We start from the raw sequence: 22,289 nt of genomic DNA on the forward strand, positions 1-22,289 counted from the left end.
TGCGCCAGGGGTATATAAAAGATGCAGCTGACACCATTTGCTTCAGTTTTTCTTGCCCCAGATATCAGGTGCCCCCAAAAGGGTAGGCTAAATATATATTATGCCAATAAACAGATATGCAGTAAAGAATCATTTCCTTCATCTACAAGAAAATACATCACATAGGTTGTATAGAATAGAGAAGTACAGATAAATCCCAGCAAAAGAAAGGGGGACGGTGGGAGGGTAACCTGGACTGCAACAGTGAATACACTCGAACATCTACATTTATGGTAGGTACACAACTGTACTATGTTCATCGTGTTTCACTGTTGCAGTCATTACTCTTGGGTTGAATCCCAAAGCTGAGTATGGGTGGCTGAGCTAAACAGGGTTAGGAGAGGCTATGAGGCCCTGCAGCACTGCAGTGGCAAAGCCTGCTCTGGATTTAGAGTAAAGAGGTAAGTGGTAGTGCCTTGTAAAAGTGTGCACTGAACTCCAAGTTGCAGCTTCTAAGATGTCTTTGGTTGGTACTCCTCTGAGGAAGGCTGCTGAGGTGGCTGCTGCTCTGGTAGAATGAGGCCTAATGCCCTTACGCACTGATTTGCCATGCTGAGAATAGCAGAAACGGATGCAATGACCTATCCATTTAAGAAATAGTCTGTTTTGAGATAGCCTTTCCTTGTGATCCTGCAGCATATGACACTAAAAGTTGCTCAGTCTTTCTGAAAGCTTTAGTTCTGTCCAAGTAAAAGCGTAACTGCCTGTGTATGTCCAAAGAGTGCAGAATTTTCTCACCCTTGTTCTGTGGGTTTGAATAAAAGGTAGGCAAGTGAATGGTTTGGTTGAGTGCCACACTGGACACTACCTTAGGCATAAATGTTGGGTTTGTCCTCAGAGAAACCCTGTCTGGATGAAATATGATAAAAGGTTCCACAGCCATGAGTGCTTGTAACTCCGAGACTCGTCTTGCAGAGGTTATTGCCAGTAGCAGAGCTGTTTTCCAGGATAAGAATTTTATATCAGCTGTTGAGGCTGGCTCAAAGGGAGGCAGTGTGAGTTTTTCCAAGACATAATTGAGGTCCCATGCAGTTATTGGTGCTCTCCTTGGAGGTCTTATATTTTTGGCCCCTCTGAGGTGCTGCCTTATTAGAGGATGAGAAAATATAGGAGGTCCCGTATTGTAATGGGCTGAAATGGCAGATGCATTAATCTTAATTGAAGAAAAGGAAAGGCCTTTGTCCAGCATCTCAGTTAGGTATTGTAAAATCTGAGGGATATTTGGTACGTATGTGTCAATGCCTTGTTCCTGATTCCAAGCACAGAATCTCTTCCATTTTTCTGCATAAGATTTTCTGGTACTGGGCCTCCTGGCCACCAAGATAACATCCATAACAGCTTTTGAAAGAGGAGTCTTCTGAATGGCTACATTATCCGCCATGCTGTCAGATTTAAGGTCCTGAGTTGACTGTGCAGGATCTGATTGTTTTGTTGCGTCAGTGAGTGGGAAGTTTGAGGCAATATCCATGCTGGGCCTTGAGACAAGCTCTTTAGGATTGGGTACCAGTGCTGGCGTGGCCAGTCTGGTGCAATCAGTATCATTTTTGGCTTCTCTTGTCTGACCTTTAGGAGTACCTTGGGAAGGAGAGGCAGTGGAGGAAATGCGTATACTGTTAGGTTTTTCCAGCTGAAGGATAGAGCATCCACACTCCATGCTTGTTTGTGATAAATCCTTGTGCAAAATCTCTGTAATTGGCAGTTGTGAGGGGAGGCAAATAGATCTATGTCTGGGCAACCCATTTCCTTGTGCTGAAGACTTGTGGATCCAGTTTCCACTCGTGGGAATCCATGAGGTTTCTGCTTAGTTCGTCTGCCAGAGTATTTGTTTTTCCTGGCAGAAATTGTGCTTGCAGGTGAACTTGGTAAATTAATGCTGTGTCCCACAAGGTCATTGCTGGTCTGCAGAGGGGGTAGGAATGTGTGCCTTCCTGCTTGTTTATGTACCACATGACCGTAGCATTGTCTGTCTTTATCAGTAGCTGTCCTGGATGAAATAGGTCCTTGAAAGCTGTCAGGGCATTCTGAACCGCTAGCATCTCTTTTTGATTTATATGAAGATGCATCTGGCTTGCAGGCCATGTGCCCTGAATACATTTTCCTACCATATGTGCCCCCAGGCATACTCTGATGCATCCGTTGTCAGTGTCTGTCTGGCTGTAGGTAAAGTGAATGGCAGACCCTTGTTGTGGTGACAGGCCTGTGCCCACCATCAAAACTCCTGTTGCAGGCAGGGAATAAGGGTAATTACTGTCTCCAGGCTGTGGCAATGCTGAGTCCAAACACTTTTTAGATACTATTGTAGTTTCTTCATATGCAGTCTGGCATATGGAATTAGTAGAATGCGGGATGCCATGAAGCCCAAGGCCTGCAGGATTTTCCTTGCAGATAACTGGGTCTTTGTTGCCAACTTTTTGAAGTAAGAAGTCAGTTGCCTTTGTTTGTCTGGCGTGAGATAAGCCATCTGGGCAGCTGTATTTAAGCTTGCATCCAGGAATATTATCTCTTGAGAGGGTACTAGTTTTGATTTCTTTTCGTTTACTGTGTACCCTAGGCAAATTAGTAATCATTTTACAAATGCCAGATGCTTTAGAAGAATGTCTTTGTTCTCTGCTTGAATAAGGCAGTCGTCCAAGTAGGGATATATTTGAATTCCTCTGTCTGCAAAATGCAATTACTGGTGCCAGGCATTTTGTGAAGACCCTGGGAGCAGTAGATAAGCCAAACGGCAGTGCAGAGAATTGGTAGTACATTGAGCCAGCTATGAATCTGAGGTATCTTCTGCAAGATTGTCTGATTGGGACATGCAGGTATGCCTCTTTTAGGTCCAAAGTTACGAGCCAAGCCTTCTTGCCCAGCATGGGCAGTAGCTGCTGTAGAGTCAACATCTTGAATTTTGGAACCTCCAGAAATGTGTTTAGTATAGACAGGTCCAGTATTGGTCTCCAGGCTTTGTCCTTTCTGGGCACCAAGAAAAGTCTTGAGTAAAATCCTTGCCCCTGCTCTTGTTGTGGTACTTGTTGAATGGCCCCCATGTCCATGAGGGCTACAATTTGTTTTTGTGCCTCTGCCCATTGATTGTGTGGCAGGTATGGCATACCTTTTGCCCTTGGCAGGGTGTGAAAATGGAACCTGTAGACCTGGGACACTATATTCAAGACCCACTTGTCTTGGGCAATCTTTTGCCAATTTTTTGAAAAAAGTGCTAGTTTTCCCCCTAAGGGGGCTGCTAAAAGAAAAGTGCTTGGATCTGGCAGAAGAAAGTCATTGGGACTGTTTCCTGTAAGGTTGTGATTTGTCTTCTCCACTTTTGGAGGTAGGAGCACCCCATTGTTTAGGCCTATATGAGCCTTGGGGCTGGGATCTGCCTCTGGGGTGTCTTTATCTGCCTCTTTGTGGCCTGTCTGACACTGGAAAGGACCAATTTTTGGAAGGCCAGTTCCTGCTAAATCTGGGTGGCTGTACCTGTAACAAATCCTTAACTGTCTGCATGGATTTCACTTTATCCTCCATTTTCTTCAAGACCTCTTCTGCTTTAGCACCAAACAAGGTATCATGTTGTAATGGGGCATCTAATAATTTTGCTTTAACATGCTCAGGTAGATTCTTTTCCTTTAACCAAGCATGCCTTCTAATAACAGAACCTGTAACTGCGGCCCTGCAAGAGGCCTCCGGTGAATCATAACCACATTGCAAAGTATGCTTTCCCACTTCTTCAGTTGCATGCAATAAATCCTGCAATTCCTTGTTCTCTGAACATTCAGAATTTGTCAACATTTTCTGTTTAAGCAGTGACATTAAGTATTGCTGATACTTAAGCATATGAAACTGACAATTTAAAGCCCTTACAGCCAAGGTAGCAGAAGTGTATACTTTTATCCCCCATCTGTCCAGTGCCCTAGAATCCCTATCAGAAGGGACATTGTTTTTAGCAGTGGAAGCTTTGACCCCTTTGGGACCCTGAGATATAGTTTCTGGGTCAGCAGCGGGGTTCTTATATAGGAATTTATGAGAATCTGGGACCCTGTAGTATCTGTCAGGCTTAGCAGGTGCAGGAGGTGAAGAGTCTGGGGATAGGCCAGACTCTGAAAATACATCTACAATGTCTAGAACAGGTGGAATAGCAAGGGGCCTGTGCTGAGGTAATAGCAGAAAGTCTCTGAGTCTTTTCTTAGATTCTGAGTAATCTTGGCTTTCCCAGTGGAAATGCTCCCTCATGGTATGCAGAGTTTCCCCAAAAGAATAATCCTCAGGAGGAGAGGATGAAGGAATGGATTCTTCAGCATCAGAATCCTCATAAGGAAGAATGGAATAATCCTGTTCAGAAGAGGAATCAGAGGAAATAGAAACCTGATCAGAGGAATCATATTCTGTCTCTTGCCTAGGCCTCTTATCAGGAGGGGGATGGGAACCCCTGATCAAAGTAATTAGGTCTTCAGCCAGTTTAAACATCTGCTTTTTAGGCATTGTAATCTGAGTAGGAGAATGCTGTACTTGTTTCCTTGTCTTTAGAGCTGCTTTAGTCTTTGTCTTTGTAGCTGAAGATGGTTTAATATATAACTGTGTAGGTCTGAAGACACCCTCAGAAGCTGATGCCTGCTCAGCGGCTCCGGACCCATCTGAAGGAATGATGTCCGAGTGTCGAATACCTTGAGTATCCACAGGCCCAGTCGGCTCCACGTGGGAGTCGGAAGCGGCCTGTGGCTCTGAGGTAGCGGGCGCCAGGGGCTGCAAAAGCACCTCACTGAGAGCCGGTGAACTGGCGACTGGCCTAGTGGAGGCCTCGTCATCGGTTTTGGACCTCGGATGCCTATCCTTGTCCTTATCCTTGCATTTTTTGTAAACTCCGGTCGTCGGCTGTTCTGACGGCATTATGTAATTAAACCTTCAGCCAAAATAATGGAATGCAAAATCGAATCGATGCTTAATAGTGTATTGGTTAAATCTAGCACAAAACCTTCAGCTAGCAACGTTGTGATCAGGGCCTAGGCAAGGAATACTGTAAGAGTGAAAATCCTTATGAGGTATTTGCTTCCCACAAGAAATACAACTGTTAACTTTTTCTGACATCGGTCTGGAGCAAGAAAAAAGTTTCCCCAACGGGGTACTTAGTTTTAAAGAAGACTTCAGTTCTGAAATTTGGATTTGAAAATCTCAGAAGTCGGCCGACCGGCACTTGGGAACTGCTTTTGCTTCGGGCACAGCACGGCAAGAAAGACTGGAGAAAATGGCATCGGCTGCATCATTTATACCCCTGGCGCACGGACGTCAGGGAAGAGGCGACAGCAACCGACGCGAGACCAGGACTTTGGAATTCAGGCCGACTGCAGGTAGCCTGCCAGCAGGATAATCCAAGAGTAATGATTGCAACAGTGAAACACGATGAACATCATTAGCCTATCAAATTTAGTTAAGTGTATACAGATCAGCATCTTAAATAAAAAAGTTTGGGAATGTCATCAGAGTTACTTCTACTCAAGAAGAGAGAAAAAGATTCCTGACTACTGGGCTTTGAGTTAGCATTGTCACAGACATCAATGGCAGGGCAGAGACCATCAAAGCAAAAATACAGAACAACTTTAACAGTGAGCAACCATTACGTTTTGGCGAAGGGGTGCGCGGCCCCGCGGACCTTGTCTGATGGATAAACTACTGGCACCCAATTGGTCATTTCTTCTGAATGCATAGAAATCAAGCATTCCCGGACTAGGCAGCAGCCCTATGGCCCATTCACTCCTACTCAGGAATAACAAATGGCTCTCCATTCACCTGTGAGAGTCAGGAAGTAGGGAGTGGGACATTCTGCTTGTCTTGGAGTGAACATCCCTCTCCACTAGGAAGCAACCCCCCCCCTCCCCACAGCAGCTCCTCCAAGCTTCACCATCATTATCTTCTGAGAGGGAACATGCTTCCTCATGTAGAGTTCCCCAAACTGCCAGTGGAAGATAGACACAGACAACACAAGCTCAAACTCCAGCAGCTGATTTTTGGTGCACTCCTCATGTTACACCTTTGTGACAAGTCACAGGCACTACCCTCAGCTGGGTGATCTGGCAGCTGTCACTCACTCTCACTGTCCCCATTTAACTCTTACAGACACGTGAGCCTCTATTCAGACTTCGGTATTATGCAATATAATTAGGACTTTATCCCTCTATGCTATGAAGCTGGCACACAACCATTAGTGTTAATCCTAAAGTGCAACTGCTGTGTGGGTTTGGGAAGAGGAGTCCGTGAAGTTAAGTGGAGTTTAGCTAAATATTCTTCAACAGTCTGCACTGATCTTACATATTCTTTAACAGTAGTCTGCACTGAGCTAAGGTGATGATCACTTCTTTGACAGTAAATTATACGAAGAAGCTTTTTTCCTCCTCCAGCAGTTTCCTAAATGGGGTGAAGTGATGAGTCCACAATTCAGGAAGACATGTGCTTTGCTCTTTATACACTTCTGATGACCACTAAAACATCTTTTATCACCTGCATTATATAAACATACACCTCTCTCCATTGCTCCTGTTTTCTTTATTGGGCAAGAACTAAAAAATGCTATGTCTTTTAGGGTTTTCTTAATAATCGTAAGTGGCCATGCTGTCAGTGTGAAGCTGTATGAACTAATCTTCTACAAAAATGCAAGCATCTGGGAAATGCTCCAAATGCAAACAAAATAAGTAAATGTCATGGCAGTCCTGTGGCTGCAAGATGAATTACAAAATAGGAACCTTTAGAAACTTTAGCCAAGCAAACTTGGAGAAACAGGAAGGAAAACAACAAACCAAATAAAAGAAAAGCAATGTTTACTTGTCAAACGTTTATTCCTCATAAAAGTGCTTGTTGTTTAACACAGCTGGCAGTGGGAATGAAGCAGTGATGGATGGCTGAAAAAAAACTTGCATTAACATGACTTCAGCACTACCAAGAAATACTGAGGGCAAACAGCCTTTTTCAGTAAAGTGTTACGTAAGGGGTACCCTTAGGAGACATTTGAAAGACACTTCATATAGCTCACTAACTCAGACTGTTGCAAAGATGCACCTGCAGTTCTTTACTAGACTATTAACTACAAAAAATAATGAACTGCCTTGTTGTGAGCATTCATTTATTGTCTGATCACTTGCTTAATTCAGTGAAGAGTCATTGGGAAGGCAGAGTCTGACACTCAGTAAGCACAAGACATTGAAAACTCATCCTAAATAGGGTGGCTACCTATTGCAAGATGCGCGCGCACATGTGCACATACACACACACACACACACACGCACACAAATCCTCACTTAGACACATGAAAGGAACGCAGACTCCCATAGCCAAGAACAGAAGTGGAGAATGAAGGTACTGTGAGGCAGCAATGCTATTCACTATACCACCCCAGCAAAGTAAATATGGCTACATTTAAATATAATAATTAGTTCTTGCACAACAAAGCTTAGTATTCATATGCCTACCAGTAGTTATCCCCAGCCATACACTTCTCATATACTGGACCTTCCAGTTCCTTAGCATCTGGGAAAATGGTTTCATGATGAATGATAATGGTTTTGATGATCTCATTTACATGCGACTGGCAGGAGACCTGATCCTGGATATCTGGTACTGGCATCAATGTGGGACCAAAGCAAATTGCCAGGTTGTAGGGATCCATCATATTCTCATCACTATACTGTGATAAGCTGTTGAAAAAAAAAAAAGTAATAAAAAAAAACATTCAGAAACCTTTTTAAAAAAGTAAATTTGCAACTGATACAGTTGATTGCAACAAATCCGTAATATCCACTTTAAATCATCTTTCAGCTTACAGAAACAAGGTGAGCAACTGGATTCTACACAGAGAAGTGTGACTTTCAGATCAGATGCAGTGAAAAAGCCCCGCCCCAGTGATGCAGTCATTTACCTACAATTTTGCATCTTTGATACCAAAGAACATCAATATTATTATTTTTATTTTCACTACAGTTCTGGACATCAGTCACACTTAAGTTCTTAAACAATGCTTGCAGTCTATCATTCCTTATTTCTCATGGCACTAAATTGTGGTGTATTTCGTAAACAATGATTACAGTCAGCCTTTCTGCAAACTTTACAGTAAATGGTGCCACCAGGCATAGAGAAGAATACTAAACCAAGTCTACTATTGTCTGAGCATTTATCAGAAGATCATATCCTGGTTTCCTTTCTTCATATACAGTATGTGCCACATAAATCCTAAAATGATAGCTCATGATAACAGCATAATAGCAAGTTGATCACAGTACATTAAATAAGTGTGTTGTGAATGGAGTGAATGTTTATGGTATATTTAACTTTTAACTCTTAATTCACATGTCACTGTTGATTGGAATATGTGATGTGTTGTATGTATGAGATTTGGATGTGCTTTCTATTAAGAGGTATCAGACTGTTATGTTGACTATGAGTGCTTCCTTACTAATATACTAATAAAAAGGGTGGGTGTATGCGGTATGTATGAAGCTGTTTTCTTTTTTTCCCCCTATTTTTCTTTCTTTTTAATTTTTTTCTTTCTTATACAGTCTTATCTGGGATGTTTAGTGCTGGTTTATTCGTTGTGGAGGAGTTAGGAGAGGAGAAATACAGTAGTGAAGACAATTTCTGGGGTTTCACTTTGAAACCTTTCAGCTATTCTTTTGTTCTTCCCTCCCGATAGGATAAATATACAACGAAAAAAAGAGAAAAGAGAGAGAGAGAGTGTACAAAATAGCTCTAACAAAAAATAAAATAAGTGTTACAGTATAGTTTCTTAAATAGCAGGGAGCAGGTTTGTTTTAACCACTTATACAGCCTTCTTTCTCAGCGTAATATGAATGAAAGTTGTTTACTAATAGTGGTATTTCCCTCTCACAGAGCAGGTTCTAATAGAATGTTTCTTTCCCGCCCTTTTCTCTTTGGAGATAATTTATACAGAGTTCTTTCTGTGTTTGTGTGTGTGTGTGTGTGTGTGTGTGTGTGTGTGTGTGTGTGTGTACGAAATGTTGTATCTTTTGGCTTTTCCCGGTTAGGGGTCGCCACAGCGGAACTCCGGTCTGCTAATGATTGGCAGTAGATTTTTACGTACCGACTTGCCAGGCCTGACACACAACCTTCAGCGAAGGTACACCCATTCACGCATGTCTCCACGCAGAAGACGCTTTAGCTGAGAATCGAACAGGACGTCTTACTGTGAGGCGACAACGCTACCGCAGCACCACCACAGCAGTTTAAATGCTTAATGCTAAATTTTAACACACAAATTATTTATTTACTTATTTTTATTTATTTTACATTTGTTGACCAAGCTAGTCTAACTGGATACATGTCCATTTTCAGTAGAGGCCCGGGGAGAAAAGCTCCACTTTTAAACTAGATAAAATCAAGACAAGACAATACAAAAAAGATGCATGCAGTATGTAAAGTAAATAAGAATTTCTTCATCAACTTAAGTTATACAGAACTAAAAATATACAGATTTTGAGTACTGGGTTTAATAAGGTAAAATACAGTATTATGACCAAGGGAAAGAGATAGATCATTCAATATTAGTATAATGGGTATGAATGCGCCTTTGAAATGATATAAAAAGGTTATGAAAGGTGTATAAAAAGGTTATGAAAGGTGTATAACACAGGGAAGTAGGAGAAATTATGGAGGACAGGGAAGTAGGAGAAATTATGGAGGATAAGTACATGAGGAAGTAATTATAGTCATAGTGTAAGAAATAGATTGGTTTATGTATGAAGTGGGAAGATTAGCGTTTCACTGAGGAAGGAATATGTAGTAAGGAGCATGCTCAGTGATAGCACGATGGGAATAAGATACTAGGACGGGGAAGAGTGATGAAATTGCTAAATACTTCAAAGTGGGTTAAGGAGGAGATATATAGAAAAGGTTATGGTGGGGTGGGGGGTTAGTCAGGGTTAGTACAAGGACAAAGCCATTGTGTTTTCAAGTGAATTTTTAGTTGATTTTTAAAGAGAGGTAATGATGAAAGAGATGTAAGTTTAGTGGGAAGTTTGTTCCAAATCTTCCCCTCAGAATTAGAGAAAAGAGAATCACCTGCCTTGTTGTGGGATTTCCGGGTGGTAACCAGTAGTTTATTTGCTGAGCGAAGGTTAGAAAGGTTTGTGTAGGGGGAGATGAGGCTACTGAGAATAGGAGTATTACTAGGCTGGTATAGTATTTTATGAGTAATGGAGAGTTGTTGAAATTTTATATGAGAGAAAACACTATACCGGGTACCACACAATAACGTCTTTATTTAAACAAAGTAAAAAGGAGAGGTGAGCGCTTTTGCAACCTTCGTTGCTTCATCAGACAAAGAATTAACTGTTCAACTGCTTGTTTTATATCACTCTCAGTCAAAAAAATTTTTCCAATTAGTGACATCATACAACTTTTGAAAATTTAAAGGCATATATGACAAGAATATTGTAAAATACGCATATGAATATAAAATATATATACAAAAATGTAAAGTATGTTCATATTTATGCATATCTAATTTAAAACAGTTAAATAATCTCATTAAAATGCATATATATAAAACATGCATATAAATAAAAATGCATAGTATATTCATATTTATGCATATCTAATTTAAAACAATAAAATAATCTCATAAAAATGCATATATATATAATATATATATAAAAAAGAATGCATAATACAAAATATATAATAAAAGAAATATATGTATATATATATTTTTATTTTATGCAAAAAATTAATTGTGTTGAAGGCGTCTAGCTTTAAGAAATGGAACCAGTGATGTTGATGTACAACCATTTAAGCCTGGATATCTATCAGCATTGAGCTTTATAATCCATCTTTGTTCTCGGCTCTCTGTGAAATTTTCTATATCTCCTCCCCTCACATTTCTATGTATATGTTGTAAAACAAAGAACTTGAAAGAGTGTGAAGGGTCAGTGTTTAAAACATGTTGAGCAAGCGCACTAGTAGTTTTGTTATTTCTGATGTCTCTTATGTGTTCCAATATTCTATCCTTTAAGTTTCTATTTGTTTTTCCTATATAGAAGGCATGACATATTTGGCAGAAACAAAAATAAATAACATCCGTGGTTTTACAGTCTGCATATGAATGAGAGTATAGTGTAAAATTTCTAACAGGATGAATATATGGTGTAGTACTATGAATATGTGTACAAGCAGTACAAGACCTACAAGGAAAAGTACCTTTGCGTCTGGAATTATAGGTAGTTTTTTTGACGTCTTTATTACACAATTGTTGTTTTAATGTTAGATTATTTCTGAAACTGAAACTAGGTGCATTACCAATGAAAGAATGTAAACAAGGAATCTCATGTAAAATGTGCCAATGTTGTTTAATAATATTAGTATACTGATTAACATTACTAGCATACTGAAAAACCACTCTAATGCTATTATTTTGTGTATTATTTCTCAAATTACTGCTATCTGACGTAATAGAATTAGAAGATTGAAAATACGCTTTACATTTAGAGTTCCTGAGTGTCCAAGCATCAGAAATAGTTCTATCTATTTCATCCATATGATATCCTCTTCTTAAAAAATCAATTTATTCAAAGCTAGTACTGCATCATTATCATTGTTGTGTAATCTTAATGTTCTGTATACCTGCCCAGAACATTAAGATGGATGAAATAGATAGAACTATTTCTGATGCTTGGACACAGCAGTAATTTGAGAAATAATACACAAAATAATAGCATTAGAGCGTTTTTTCAGTATGCTAGTAATGTTAATCAGTATACTAATATAGGAGCAGTAAAGGGATCAATATTCCTGGAATTTGCCCAAATAGAAAAACGTCGCCACTTGCTAGCATACACAGTTCTAGTGGACGACTTTAAAGAAGATACTAAGATGTCTCTGACTGAATCAGAGATCATCGGAAGCCTGGCTAGGGAAGGAAGTGGAGCAACCAAGCAGTGAGGTTGAGAGAATGAATGGCCCGGTGCTGCTGACCCGACTGGTGGATCAAGAGATCCGGAACTGGGTCCAGATGCCAGGGCTGCACCAGGAGGTGACGATGCAGAGACGGAAACCAAATTTGTCGAGGCCAGTAAGGGGCAATGAGAATCAACTTGGCCTCAAACGGTGGCTTTCTGAATGACTTGTGGAATCAAGGGAAGGGAAGGAGGAAAAGCGTGCAGAAGTCCCGGGCCAATCCTGGGTTAGAGACTCACTCAGGGGTTGGCTAGGTAGGGGAAAGAGCGTGAAAAATCGGGCACTTGTTGTTTTGAGGTGTAGCAAAAAGATCGCAACAAGGTGTGCCCCACTTCAGAAAAATCTGATCCACTACAGATTGATTGAGAGACCACTCGTGAGGCATCAGAATGGATCTGCTCAGCCTGTCCGCCAAGAGGTTGGACCTGCCGGGGATGTGCGTTGCTATCAGAAACCGATGAGAGGAGATTGCCCATTGCCAAAGTCTGAGAGCTTCTTGACACAACGGATAGGACCTGGTCCCGCCCTGCTTGTTGATGTACCAAACCACGGACATGTTGTCCGTTTGTACTGCAATAGTCCCCGTGGGAAGAAAGTCGTTGAGGGCTTGCAACGTTAAAAGCACCGCTCTCATCTCCAGGACATTGATGTGCAGATGGTATTCTATGGGTTGTCACGTCCCGTGGACCATCCTGCCCTGATAATGCCCCCCCACCCGATCAGAGAGGCATCCGTAGTAACTGTGGCAACTGGAGGAGGGGGAACAAAGGGTCGGCCCTGATGAAGAAGAGGGGAAGATATCCACCAGTTTAGATGAGTTCTGCACGATTGTGTGACTAAGATTTCGTGCCTCATCGGAAGACTGTGGTACGACCACTGAGTGAATAACATCCACTGCAGAAGACGATGGAAGCGAGCCAGTGGTAGAAGAACAATGGCCGCAGCCATAAGACCCAGAACCTTTAGTATCAATCTGGCTTTGACCTTGCTGCTCTGCAATAGAATCCGAACGAATTTTTGGATGTCCAGAATTCTTTGATCTGTTAGTCTGGCTAACATTTTGACGGTGTTTAATTCTGCGCCTATAAAGGTGATAGATTGGCAAGGCCGCAGAGAAGATTTCTCGAAATTTACTGAAATTCCCAAACTCCTGAAAAGCTGCAGAGTGTAGTCTCTGGTCTGAAGAAGCTGACACCTGGTGGTGGCGGAGAGGAGCCAGTCGTCCAAATAAGGAAACACCTGGAATCCTTGACGCCTCAGATGAGCTGTGACCACTGCCATGCATTTGGTAAACACTCTGGGGGCTGAAGTGAGGCCAAAGGGCAGGGCTCTGAATTGGTAATGACTGGTCCCTAGCCAAAAGCGGAGAAACCTTCTGGAGCGCCTGTGAATCTTTATGTGATAGTACGCCACCTGAAGGGCTATAGAGCACATCCAGTTGTCCTTGCCCAGAAAGGGCAGAATGGACTGAAGCGTGACCATCCGGAATCTTGCCTTCTTGACAAATCTGTTTAGACTGCTGAGGTCTAGTATTGGTCTCCAATCTCCGTCCTTTGGGGACCAAAAGAATCTCAGTAGACGCCGGATCCTACTTGGTCTGCCGGAACAGTCTGGACGGCTCTTTTTCTTAGGAGCTTTGAAACCTCCTGTTCTGCCAAATCCCTTTGACCGGGTGAGATGTCTGGAAGGGATTGTTGAGGTCTGGATACCTTTCGAAGGGATTTTGTAACCCTCGGATATGATCGACTGTACCCACATATCTTGTGAGAGGGAATGCCAGGCTACTGGGTACAGCGAAATCCTTCCCCTGACTGCCTCCAAGGGTGGACAGTCGGGCAACACCTCAGGGGTGCTGAAAGGGCTTCTCAGGGAGAGACTCCCTGTTGCCCTGGTTCTGAGGACCCCCTGCCTCTACGGCGCGCGTCTATTGTTACCCCTCTGCCTCTGGGGGTAAACTGACCACGTGTGTCCGGTGCAGCTCCTTGGGCTTTGCGGAACCACATCTTCCCTCCCTTCTGACCCTTGGGATATGGTCTAGAAGGGGTGGAAAAATGGACTCCAACGGCAGAAAGAGTTTTACCGTCCTGCTCACACCTGGTCAAGGTATCCTTCACCTGAGGTCCGAACAAAGCCGAACCATCAAAGGGGGTATTGGTGAAGGACGCCTTAAAGGGGTCCACAAAATTACAAAGCCGCATCCAGGCTTGGTGTCTAAGAGCCACTCCTGTGCCTGCGGCCCTGCTCGCTCCATCGGCCGCATAGGATATGAGCCGCATGGAGGAGTTGGATAGGGAGTTCAGGATTGCTAGCTGTGAGGCAATCTTTTCTTGAGCCCCAGCAGCAGAAGGATCCTGGACCACTTCACCCAGTTCCTTGAGAATATCTCTTTGAAGCCTGGTGAAGTGACAAAGGTAGTTCAGCGAACGCATAGCAAAGGTCGCTGAAGAAAACATCCGCTTTCCATACCTGTCCATGGTCCTAGAATCCTTGTTAGGAGGATGGACAGGTACTGAAGGATCCGCCAGTTCCTTCTTAGTGGCCGCCACCACCATAGCATCTACAGAGACGCCTTGGAAAGAAACTGTTTGTCCAAAGGGGCCGTAATAAACTTGGATGGTCTCCTGGGGACAGGTTCCACAGAATCTGGAGCTGCCACGCCTTCGAGCCACTACCTGCATAAGTGGGTCGAAGGCGGAGACACCCAGGAGGGAGGGTCGGGATCCAAAGCCTCCAGGTATACCAACTCATCCTCGGAGGGATCAATGGATGGCCAATTCCCCTCTGTTTGAGGAGCTCAAGGATGTCTGAAAAGGAGACATCCTCAGAGGGGATCGTGGGGAACCCTCCGACTCATCTAAGTCGGTATCAGATGTAGTAGACTCGGGGAGTCTGTGTGTTTCCTCTTACACGTCCTCTTCCGGGGTTCACCTGCAGGATCAGGAGAAACTTCGAAGAGGAGGAAATTCCCAATGGGGAAACCTGGGGCGATGGATCCCTGGGCCTGAGAGCAAGAGGCTGGCAAGAGGTGTCTACAGGCACCGAAGAGGGAGGAGCTAGAGGGATGGACCGTTGACCTGGCTCAGGAGCCAGGACACTCCTCATCACCTCAAAGGCTCCCTCCCCGAGACTGGAATATCCCCGTTCCGAGGATACAGGAATTCCCGGCTCCACTGAGAGGGAAGGCTCCGAGGCTGATGTCGGTGCCGAGCTTACCAAAGCCGAAGCTCCAAGAGGGAGAGCGGGGTCGGACAAGGGTCCGATGCCACTAGCCCCTCGAGCCGACAAGGAAACCCGACAACCGGATCCCTCCAAGGAAGGTCTCAAGGAGGAGATCGGAGCCGAAGACGACGGAGCCGAAGGATGTATCGGCTCCGGCGCCGAAACAGTCGCTGTCCCGAGAAGCTCTGGCTCCGAACTCTGGTGGGGAGTCGGAGGAGGAAGTTCAAGGGGTGAAGCAATAGCCAAAGTCTGCTGAGACGGGCTATGGAGCATTTGGGCCAGTGCCTGCGACTTTAACAGCCTGCTTACCACCCTCTCTAAGTCGTGGTCAGACAGCCTGGAAGATCTCGAAGATCGGCTCCGATGGCTCCGCTCCGACAAAAGAGGAGACCTCGGAGCCGAGTGGATACTCTCCAACGAAGGGGACCGAGATCTCTTTCGGGACGAAGTCATCGGAGCCGAAGTCCCCTGAATTCCAGATGGAGCCGAAGGTTTCTCGGCTCTGATGCTGGATAAGGTGTCGGCTCCAGCCGGAGCCGACAAGGCCACAGTAGACCGGGTATCGGAACCAATCGGTGCCGAACCCACTACCTTGGAAGCAGAAAGATCGGTTCCAGCCGAGCGATCTCGCCCGACGAGCCGGAGCCACCGGAGGAGGCTTGGATACAGTAGCCTGAACCTTCGGTGGCTTAGAAGGTTTACTAGACCCTGTTTTAGAGGGAGAACCTTCTGGCTTAAGTAAGCCACGGAGGATCAATTTATTCCTCCTTTCCTGCAGGACTCTCTGGCTAAAAGAGTGACACAAAGCACAGGAGTCCTGCAGGTGCAAAGGCCCCAGGCAGTAAACACAAGAAGTGTGACAGTCTGTCAGAGACATTTTCTGACAGCACGAGTCACACTTCTTGAAGCCTGAGACCTTGCCTTCCTTTGACATATTTCTAAGGAAGAAAGTCACACACACACCCCAACAAACACACACAATTAATCCCCTAACACACAGACACACAGGTAGGGATTAACCAATGGAGTCTAGGCCTAACTTAACTGTTATACAATTACAAAAGGAATTTAAAAGTTTTGAACTGTAAGGGAATAGGGTGGGCTGTAGACACACTACACACTATGAAAGTGGAAAAAAGGGGGAAATAAATCCCTAACTAAGCTTTTTTTTGACAAAAAATTACTGACCTCAGCTGGCAAAGGAGACCTCTTTCGCTAAGCGGCAAATGAGATCTGGGGTAGTTCCGCCTTGCATCATGGGATATAGGGTTGCCTCGAGCTGGTAAAAGGAGTTCTCAAGCTAAAGCAAGTGCCGAGTCGGAGCCGAGGATCGGCTCCGAACCCATCCAGCAAGAATGAAGGCGAGATTGACAACTTAACATCTTCCATTATCTGCTGTTTAGTCTCTTTCCACAAATTCTTAGCTGCAACCACAGAGTAATTTCTAATCCATACTCCTAAACACTTCATCATATCCCCATAAATATGGATATTGTTGGACCAATTTGTGTGTGGGTACATAATTTATCGCTATTGCCTTTGTTTTAGCTTCATTCATTTTGTATCCTGAGAAGATCTGTAACTGTCTTAAAATGTTCTACAACACTGTAATGTCCCTTTCTGGTTTTGGTGTCTACTATTCTTGATAGAATGTTAACAGTTAATCTCAATTACCTTATACTTATATTTATGAGTAAGCATTTCACTAGGTATAATAACATATTTTTTAGTACCATATCACTTACAAATCTATGAGGGTATTACATGTAATATTTGTTTTTCCTATTTCAGTAGTATGATCAACTTAAAATGCATTTCAATTAACTTCAATGGATTAAATAATAGTTGTAAAAGTGGTGGTTTATACAAATTTTTAAAAATATTTCATTCCCAAGTTATCTTTTTACAGGAAACATATTTAATGAAAGAAGATTTGGACAGACAACACTAAACACTATTCTGTATTGATTAATTCTCTTTTTAAACAAAAGAGAAGAGGGTGGCTATTTTATGGAAAAATTATTTGCCTCTACCTAAAATCCTGAATGCATTTGGTGAGGAAAAAGGCACATTTTGTTCAGTGATTTAGAGATTCAAAGGAAACTATACACTTTTATTAATGTCTATTGGATACCTGGATTGGGAATACAAACAGTTAAACAACAGTTGCTGAAAATAAGATGAATATCAAAGTGAAACATCACTTTTGCAGGTGACTTTAATTGTATTTTAACAAGGATACCAACACTAGCTGTAAAAAGGAAGAAACCAGTCAAGGTTTGATGTAGTTCATTGACTTACATAATATGAAAGATATAAATAAGTTTTCAGTATCAGACTCACTCCTTTTTACACATTTCTCACACAGGCATGGGACACAATCACGTATTGATGGAGTATATGTTTCAAATGAGATCACTAGCAGAATAGACAACATTAAAGTAGTCTCTTGCCCACTGTTGGATCATAAAGCAATAACATTTGAAGTTATATTGAATTCTAGTAATAACATCCCAATTAAAAGGATTCATGCATATATACATATAACCAATATGAAAGACTTTAAGGAGTTCTTTAATAAAAAAATTCAAACTTTTACTGAAATTAATCATACAGGTAACATCACAGAGATTTCTGTATGGGACTCTTTAAAAGCATACCTTTTTGGCAAACTTACAAGTTGGTATAAACAAAAAAAAAACAATGGGACAAAACTGATAGATTTACAGAAGAAAATTGGTAAGATAAAATTCGATAGTCAAAAAGGAAATAACTTAATGGAAGAAATAAATAGCTTAAACATAAATATTTAGAAATCTGACAACATAAAACTATGATAAATTTAGAAAAGATTAAGATAACTAATTATTCCTTAAATCCCAAATCCATGCATAAATTTGCTACTAGAGCAAAAATGACTCTCAAATCTAACTACATCAAAGAATTTTACTACTCTAGTAGTAAGAAGTTTACTGAAATAAAAGATATTCTGGATGTTTTCAGGTATCATTTTAATAAGATTTATCAACACAAACCAACAATGGATACACAAGATCTAATTAAAACATTTATAAAAAATATAAATACTGAAAATAGACCGTCAGAAGATCAAATAAAAATAACCGACAAGCCTATATCAATGTTTGAACTCAAAATTCAAATTAATAAATTAAAACCCAATAAGGCACATGAGAATGATGATATAATAACTGAACTATACAATATGAGGACTAATGATGCGTTGAGTATTTTACTAGAGGTTTTTCAATAGTTAAAGAACTTACAAAGGTACCACGGATCCTGGAAATACACACTAATATCCTCAATTTTAAAGCCTGACAAGGACTCAACCCAATGTTTTTCATACAGACCAATTTCATTATTAAATGTAGATTATAACATATTCATGGCAATCTATGCCTCTGCAATAAAACAACTTCTTCCAATGTTGATAAACAATGATCAGACTGGGTTTATAATGAACAGGAACACCTGTGATAATATCTAGAGAATACTATCAACAGATTATACTAATAATTCAAAAAAGAACTAACTTTGGTTAGCCTGGATATCAATACTGCATTTGATTCAGTTACTTGGGAGCACTTACTATTAGTACTGGAGGACTGTAATTTTTCAAACAATTTCTTACAATTAATCAAACTTCTCTATGAAAACTCTTTTGCAAACATTAAGACAGGCTCGCTCATATACTTCCCAATCAATCATGATTACTAAAGGTACTAAACAGGGATATCCCTCGTTCTCCATGCTTTTTGCTCTAGTTAGGGAACCTTTTCCAATTTATATATCAAATAAAAACATCAAAAGCATACTAACAAATAATTATTTCATCCCCAAAATATAATTATTCGCAGATGACATTCTATTAGCTTTGACCAACTGCAGTTCTTCTCGTACTGCCGTACTCCAAGCAATATAAATATTCCATAAGAAATCAAGACTCAGTTTTAATGAGAATAAAACTAAAATACTATATATTATAATATTAATAAAATAGATAAGAAATTACATAAATACATTGTGAAAGATGGTGAAATCTCTTACTTAGGGATAATCTTGTTTGATAATATTAAAGATATAACAACCTTTAATTATAAAACTTAAATTCCATAAAACAAACTCTCTTAATAAATGGAATGCATTTTTTCACTATGGAAGAGAGACTATCCTTAATTAAAATGATTATCCTTCCTAAAATTCTATATATAATACAATTTTCATCCCTCACACTCTCAAAATATATATAAAAGAGTACAATTCTTTGTTTCTCAGATTTTTATGGTTTCCTAATAAGCCTACATTGGCTTTAAACCATTGCATTAGAGACTGGACATCAAGTGGTATTGCTCCGGCAGACTTAGAATTAAATTCCTTATCCTCAATTAAGACAATAATTTATTGCTTAAATAACAATTACAATGCTAAATGGAAAGATAGGGACGTATTTGGTGTGAATCCAATAATTTAACAAAATCATACCATACTAAAACAGTTACTATTACATTTCATTGGTTAGTAAAAGACTATTTTATAGAAAACAAAAACAAAACAGTTAACTCTTATTATATTAATACAACAATAATCTCCTTTAAAATTTCATTTTCAGGAACCCTGAATATAAAGCATGGATTTTCTTTGTATTTCCAATTGTCTATACTCAAAATAGTATTAATACATTTAATTAAACAACAATGACTACATTTAAAGCCAAAAACCTGTTATACTGCTATAAATTACTAGACAAGGGGAAGTTACAAAATGTTGACTGTACATTAATAAGTTTGACTTAAGTAAAGATATGTGGTCAGAAATTCATAATTGTTGACAATGTGTTGAATATAAGACTAATCTAATGGAATCAGTAGTTAAAAATTCCTTCTCCATATTCACTAATTTACTTATTTTTCTAATGCACCAGAACATAATTAGAAAAGGACTTCTATCTAAAATATATAAGGTACTTTCAACAGTATGTCAGAGAGAAAGCTACTGGGATTATTTTAGACTTGTTAATAATAACTCCTGAAGTGAGATGATAAAAAAACTAATACTCTGATCGTCAAAACAGACTACTTCATCACCAGGGTGGAGGATATTCTCTTGGAAGTTCTTACACAGAACCTTTACCACACCATATAAAGTTGAACTGATGCATAATAAAGACACAGGATGCTGGAGATGTAAATTAAATGTTAAAGCTGACTGGCAGCATATGTTTTACATTTGTATAAAACTTAAAACATATTGGGATAATACATATTCTCTTGCAGTCTGTTTTTAATGATAAATTTATGCTGACCAAATCTCTTATTTTTTAATACACATTTTCCTACTTGTGTCACAAAAATAAAAATGCCTTCTTTTATAGAGCATCTTAACATTAGCAAGACAAGTCATCACCCAACCCTGGAAGAATCAGGCTACTCCTAGTATGAAGGCATTTGTACATCTGGCAACTGAAGTTTGCTATCTTGAACTTATCATGATCAAGACAGGAATTACCTCCTCATACATGTTGAAATTCAAAGAACCGCTGAATAAACAGACTAATAATTAACTAACAACTACTCGTATCACATTTCTTTTTCTGTTTAAAAAGCGTTGTTTTATAGCAGAAGCCATTGTAAATAGTTATTTTAGTTGCTTATTATTGTTCTTTTAGATATGTATATTTGTTTCACAATATTTCTATCATCATAAATTAATGTTTTGTCATTAAAAATTTCAATAAAAACAATTGAGAAAAAAGATCTATGGCACACAGTGTCTAGATATTAGAATATCTAATCTCTGCAGTACAAATCTGAATGCAACATAATTACAGACAGGAATAAAGCTTATAACAACTACCTTATTTTGATTGTGAATGTCAAATGTAAAAAAATGAAGTGTACATATTTCTAAACCTACAGGGGTAACATTTGGAGAGGTGTGCATTTGTTGGAATATCTGTTTTTCACAGATAGTACTGTATTTAGCAGGGTTTTTTTTTTCGGTTTGATCTTATATGTATTTGCTGTGGGATCAGTCTGTTTTATGTTTTAAATATCAGTCAACAGAAATACTAAAATTGCCATTTTCTGACTGTAGGTGACAAACACAGAACACAAAGTTTATACTTATTAAGTCTACCAAGTTAATTGTTAGTGAAAATGTGCATATTTTTTAAAGGTTAAATAAAAATTATACTCCAGAAATTGCCTTCTGATTTTAGGAGGCAAAGGCAGAAAATGAAGTTTGCATTTTTTTAATCTATAGTGGTACCACCACCAGTACTGTTTATCTTAAATACTGCTTTTTGTTGGTCGAGTTCTGCACCTCTGGCTAACCACAAACAGTTGCGAAAGTAACAAATGGTTTCTATACCTCAGAATACTTAATATCAGTGACCCTTCATGCAGAAAGTATTTTCCTTTAAGTTTAGTATAAATGGAATGGACAACTACTAAACGATACACCACTGAGGCCATTTCACCACAATGTCTCATAGAAAAACGTATCCGCAGAATTACTTTAACACTTGCACTTTGTCACATACATAAAAAATAACTATCATACTTACTGACTGAGGAAGGCAAAAAGGTATCTCATCACGATAAGAATAGACCTAGGTAATGTCAGAATAATTTTGCGAATGTGTAGTGCTCTCTCACAGAGATTATCTATTCCTAAAATAAAACAGATAAAAATAAAGGCCTTTGAACTGATGCACAACATTCAACAACAAAACGTGCAACGTTAAGTTATTCCACTAGGTATGCTCGTATGCATTACAATGTATCCTCACACTTGGTGGCAAAATCATACAACTTAGAAAAAAATATCTTTACAGACTACATGACAATACAGGCTTCTAATAAGCTGCAGAACAAGCTGTATAAGACAAGATTGACTCGCACGCTGACATGTGACACAACTAACAGTACTGTAACACTATTAATTTATTAATTTTTTAATTTTAAACCCACAGAGAAAGCCAAGAACTCCACTAGTACAATGTAATACAAGATACAATGTATATGGAAATGGGTTAAACATTAGTTTCAAAACATCAGTGATGCTGAAAGAGGCAG

The 22,289-nt window shown here is 40.2% G+C and overlaps 1 protein-coding gene across 2 annotated transcripts in view; it reads right to left on the reverse strand.

Annotated features, from left to right (window-relative positions):
* The window catches only part of SRGAP1 (SLIT-ROBO Rho GTPase activating protein 1), a 1,651,729-nt gene that overhangs the window by 267,124 nt on the left and 1,362,316 nt on the right, over positions 1 to 22,289 (reverse strand). For both annotated transcript variants that reach the window (XM_044088250.1, XM_044088251.1), the window contains exons 16-17: positions 21,779 to 21,884; positions 7,479 to 7,703 (exon numbers count right to left, since the gene is read on the reverse strand). In XM_044088250.1, the coding sequence (XP_043944185.1) occupies positions 7,479 to 7,703; positions 21,779 to 21,884 (331 nt within the window). The remainder of the gene's footprint in view (positions 1 to 7,478; positions 7,704 to 21,778; positions 21,885 to 22,289) is intronic.

This window comes from Protopterus annectens, chromosome 11.part0, assembly GCF_019279795.1.
Source record: "Protopterus annectens isolate FY-2018-M chromosome 11.part0, PAN1.0, whole genome shotgun sequence".
In the NCBI taxonomy this organism is placed as follows: domain Eukaryota; kingdom Metazoa; phylum Chordata; order Ceratodontiformes; family Protopteridae; genus Protopterus; species Protopterus annectens.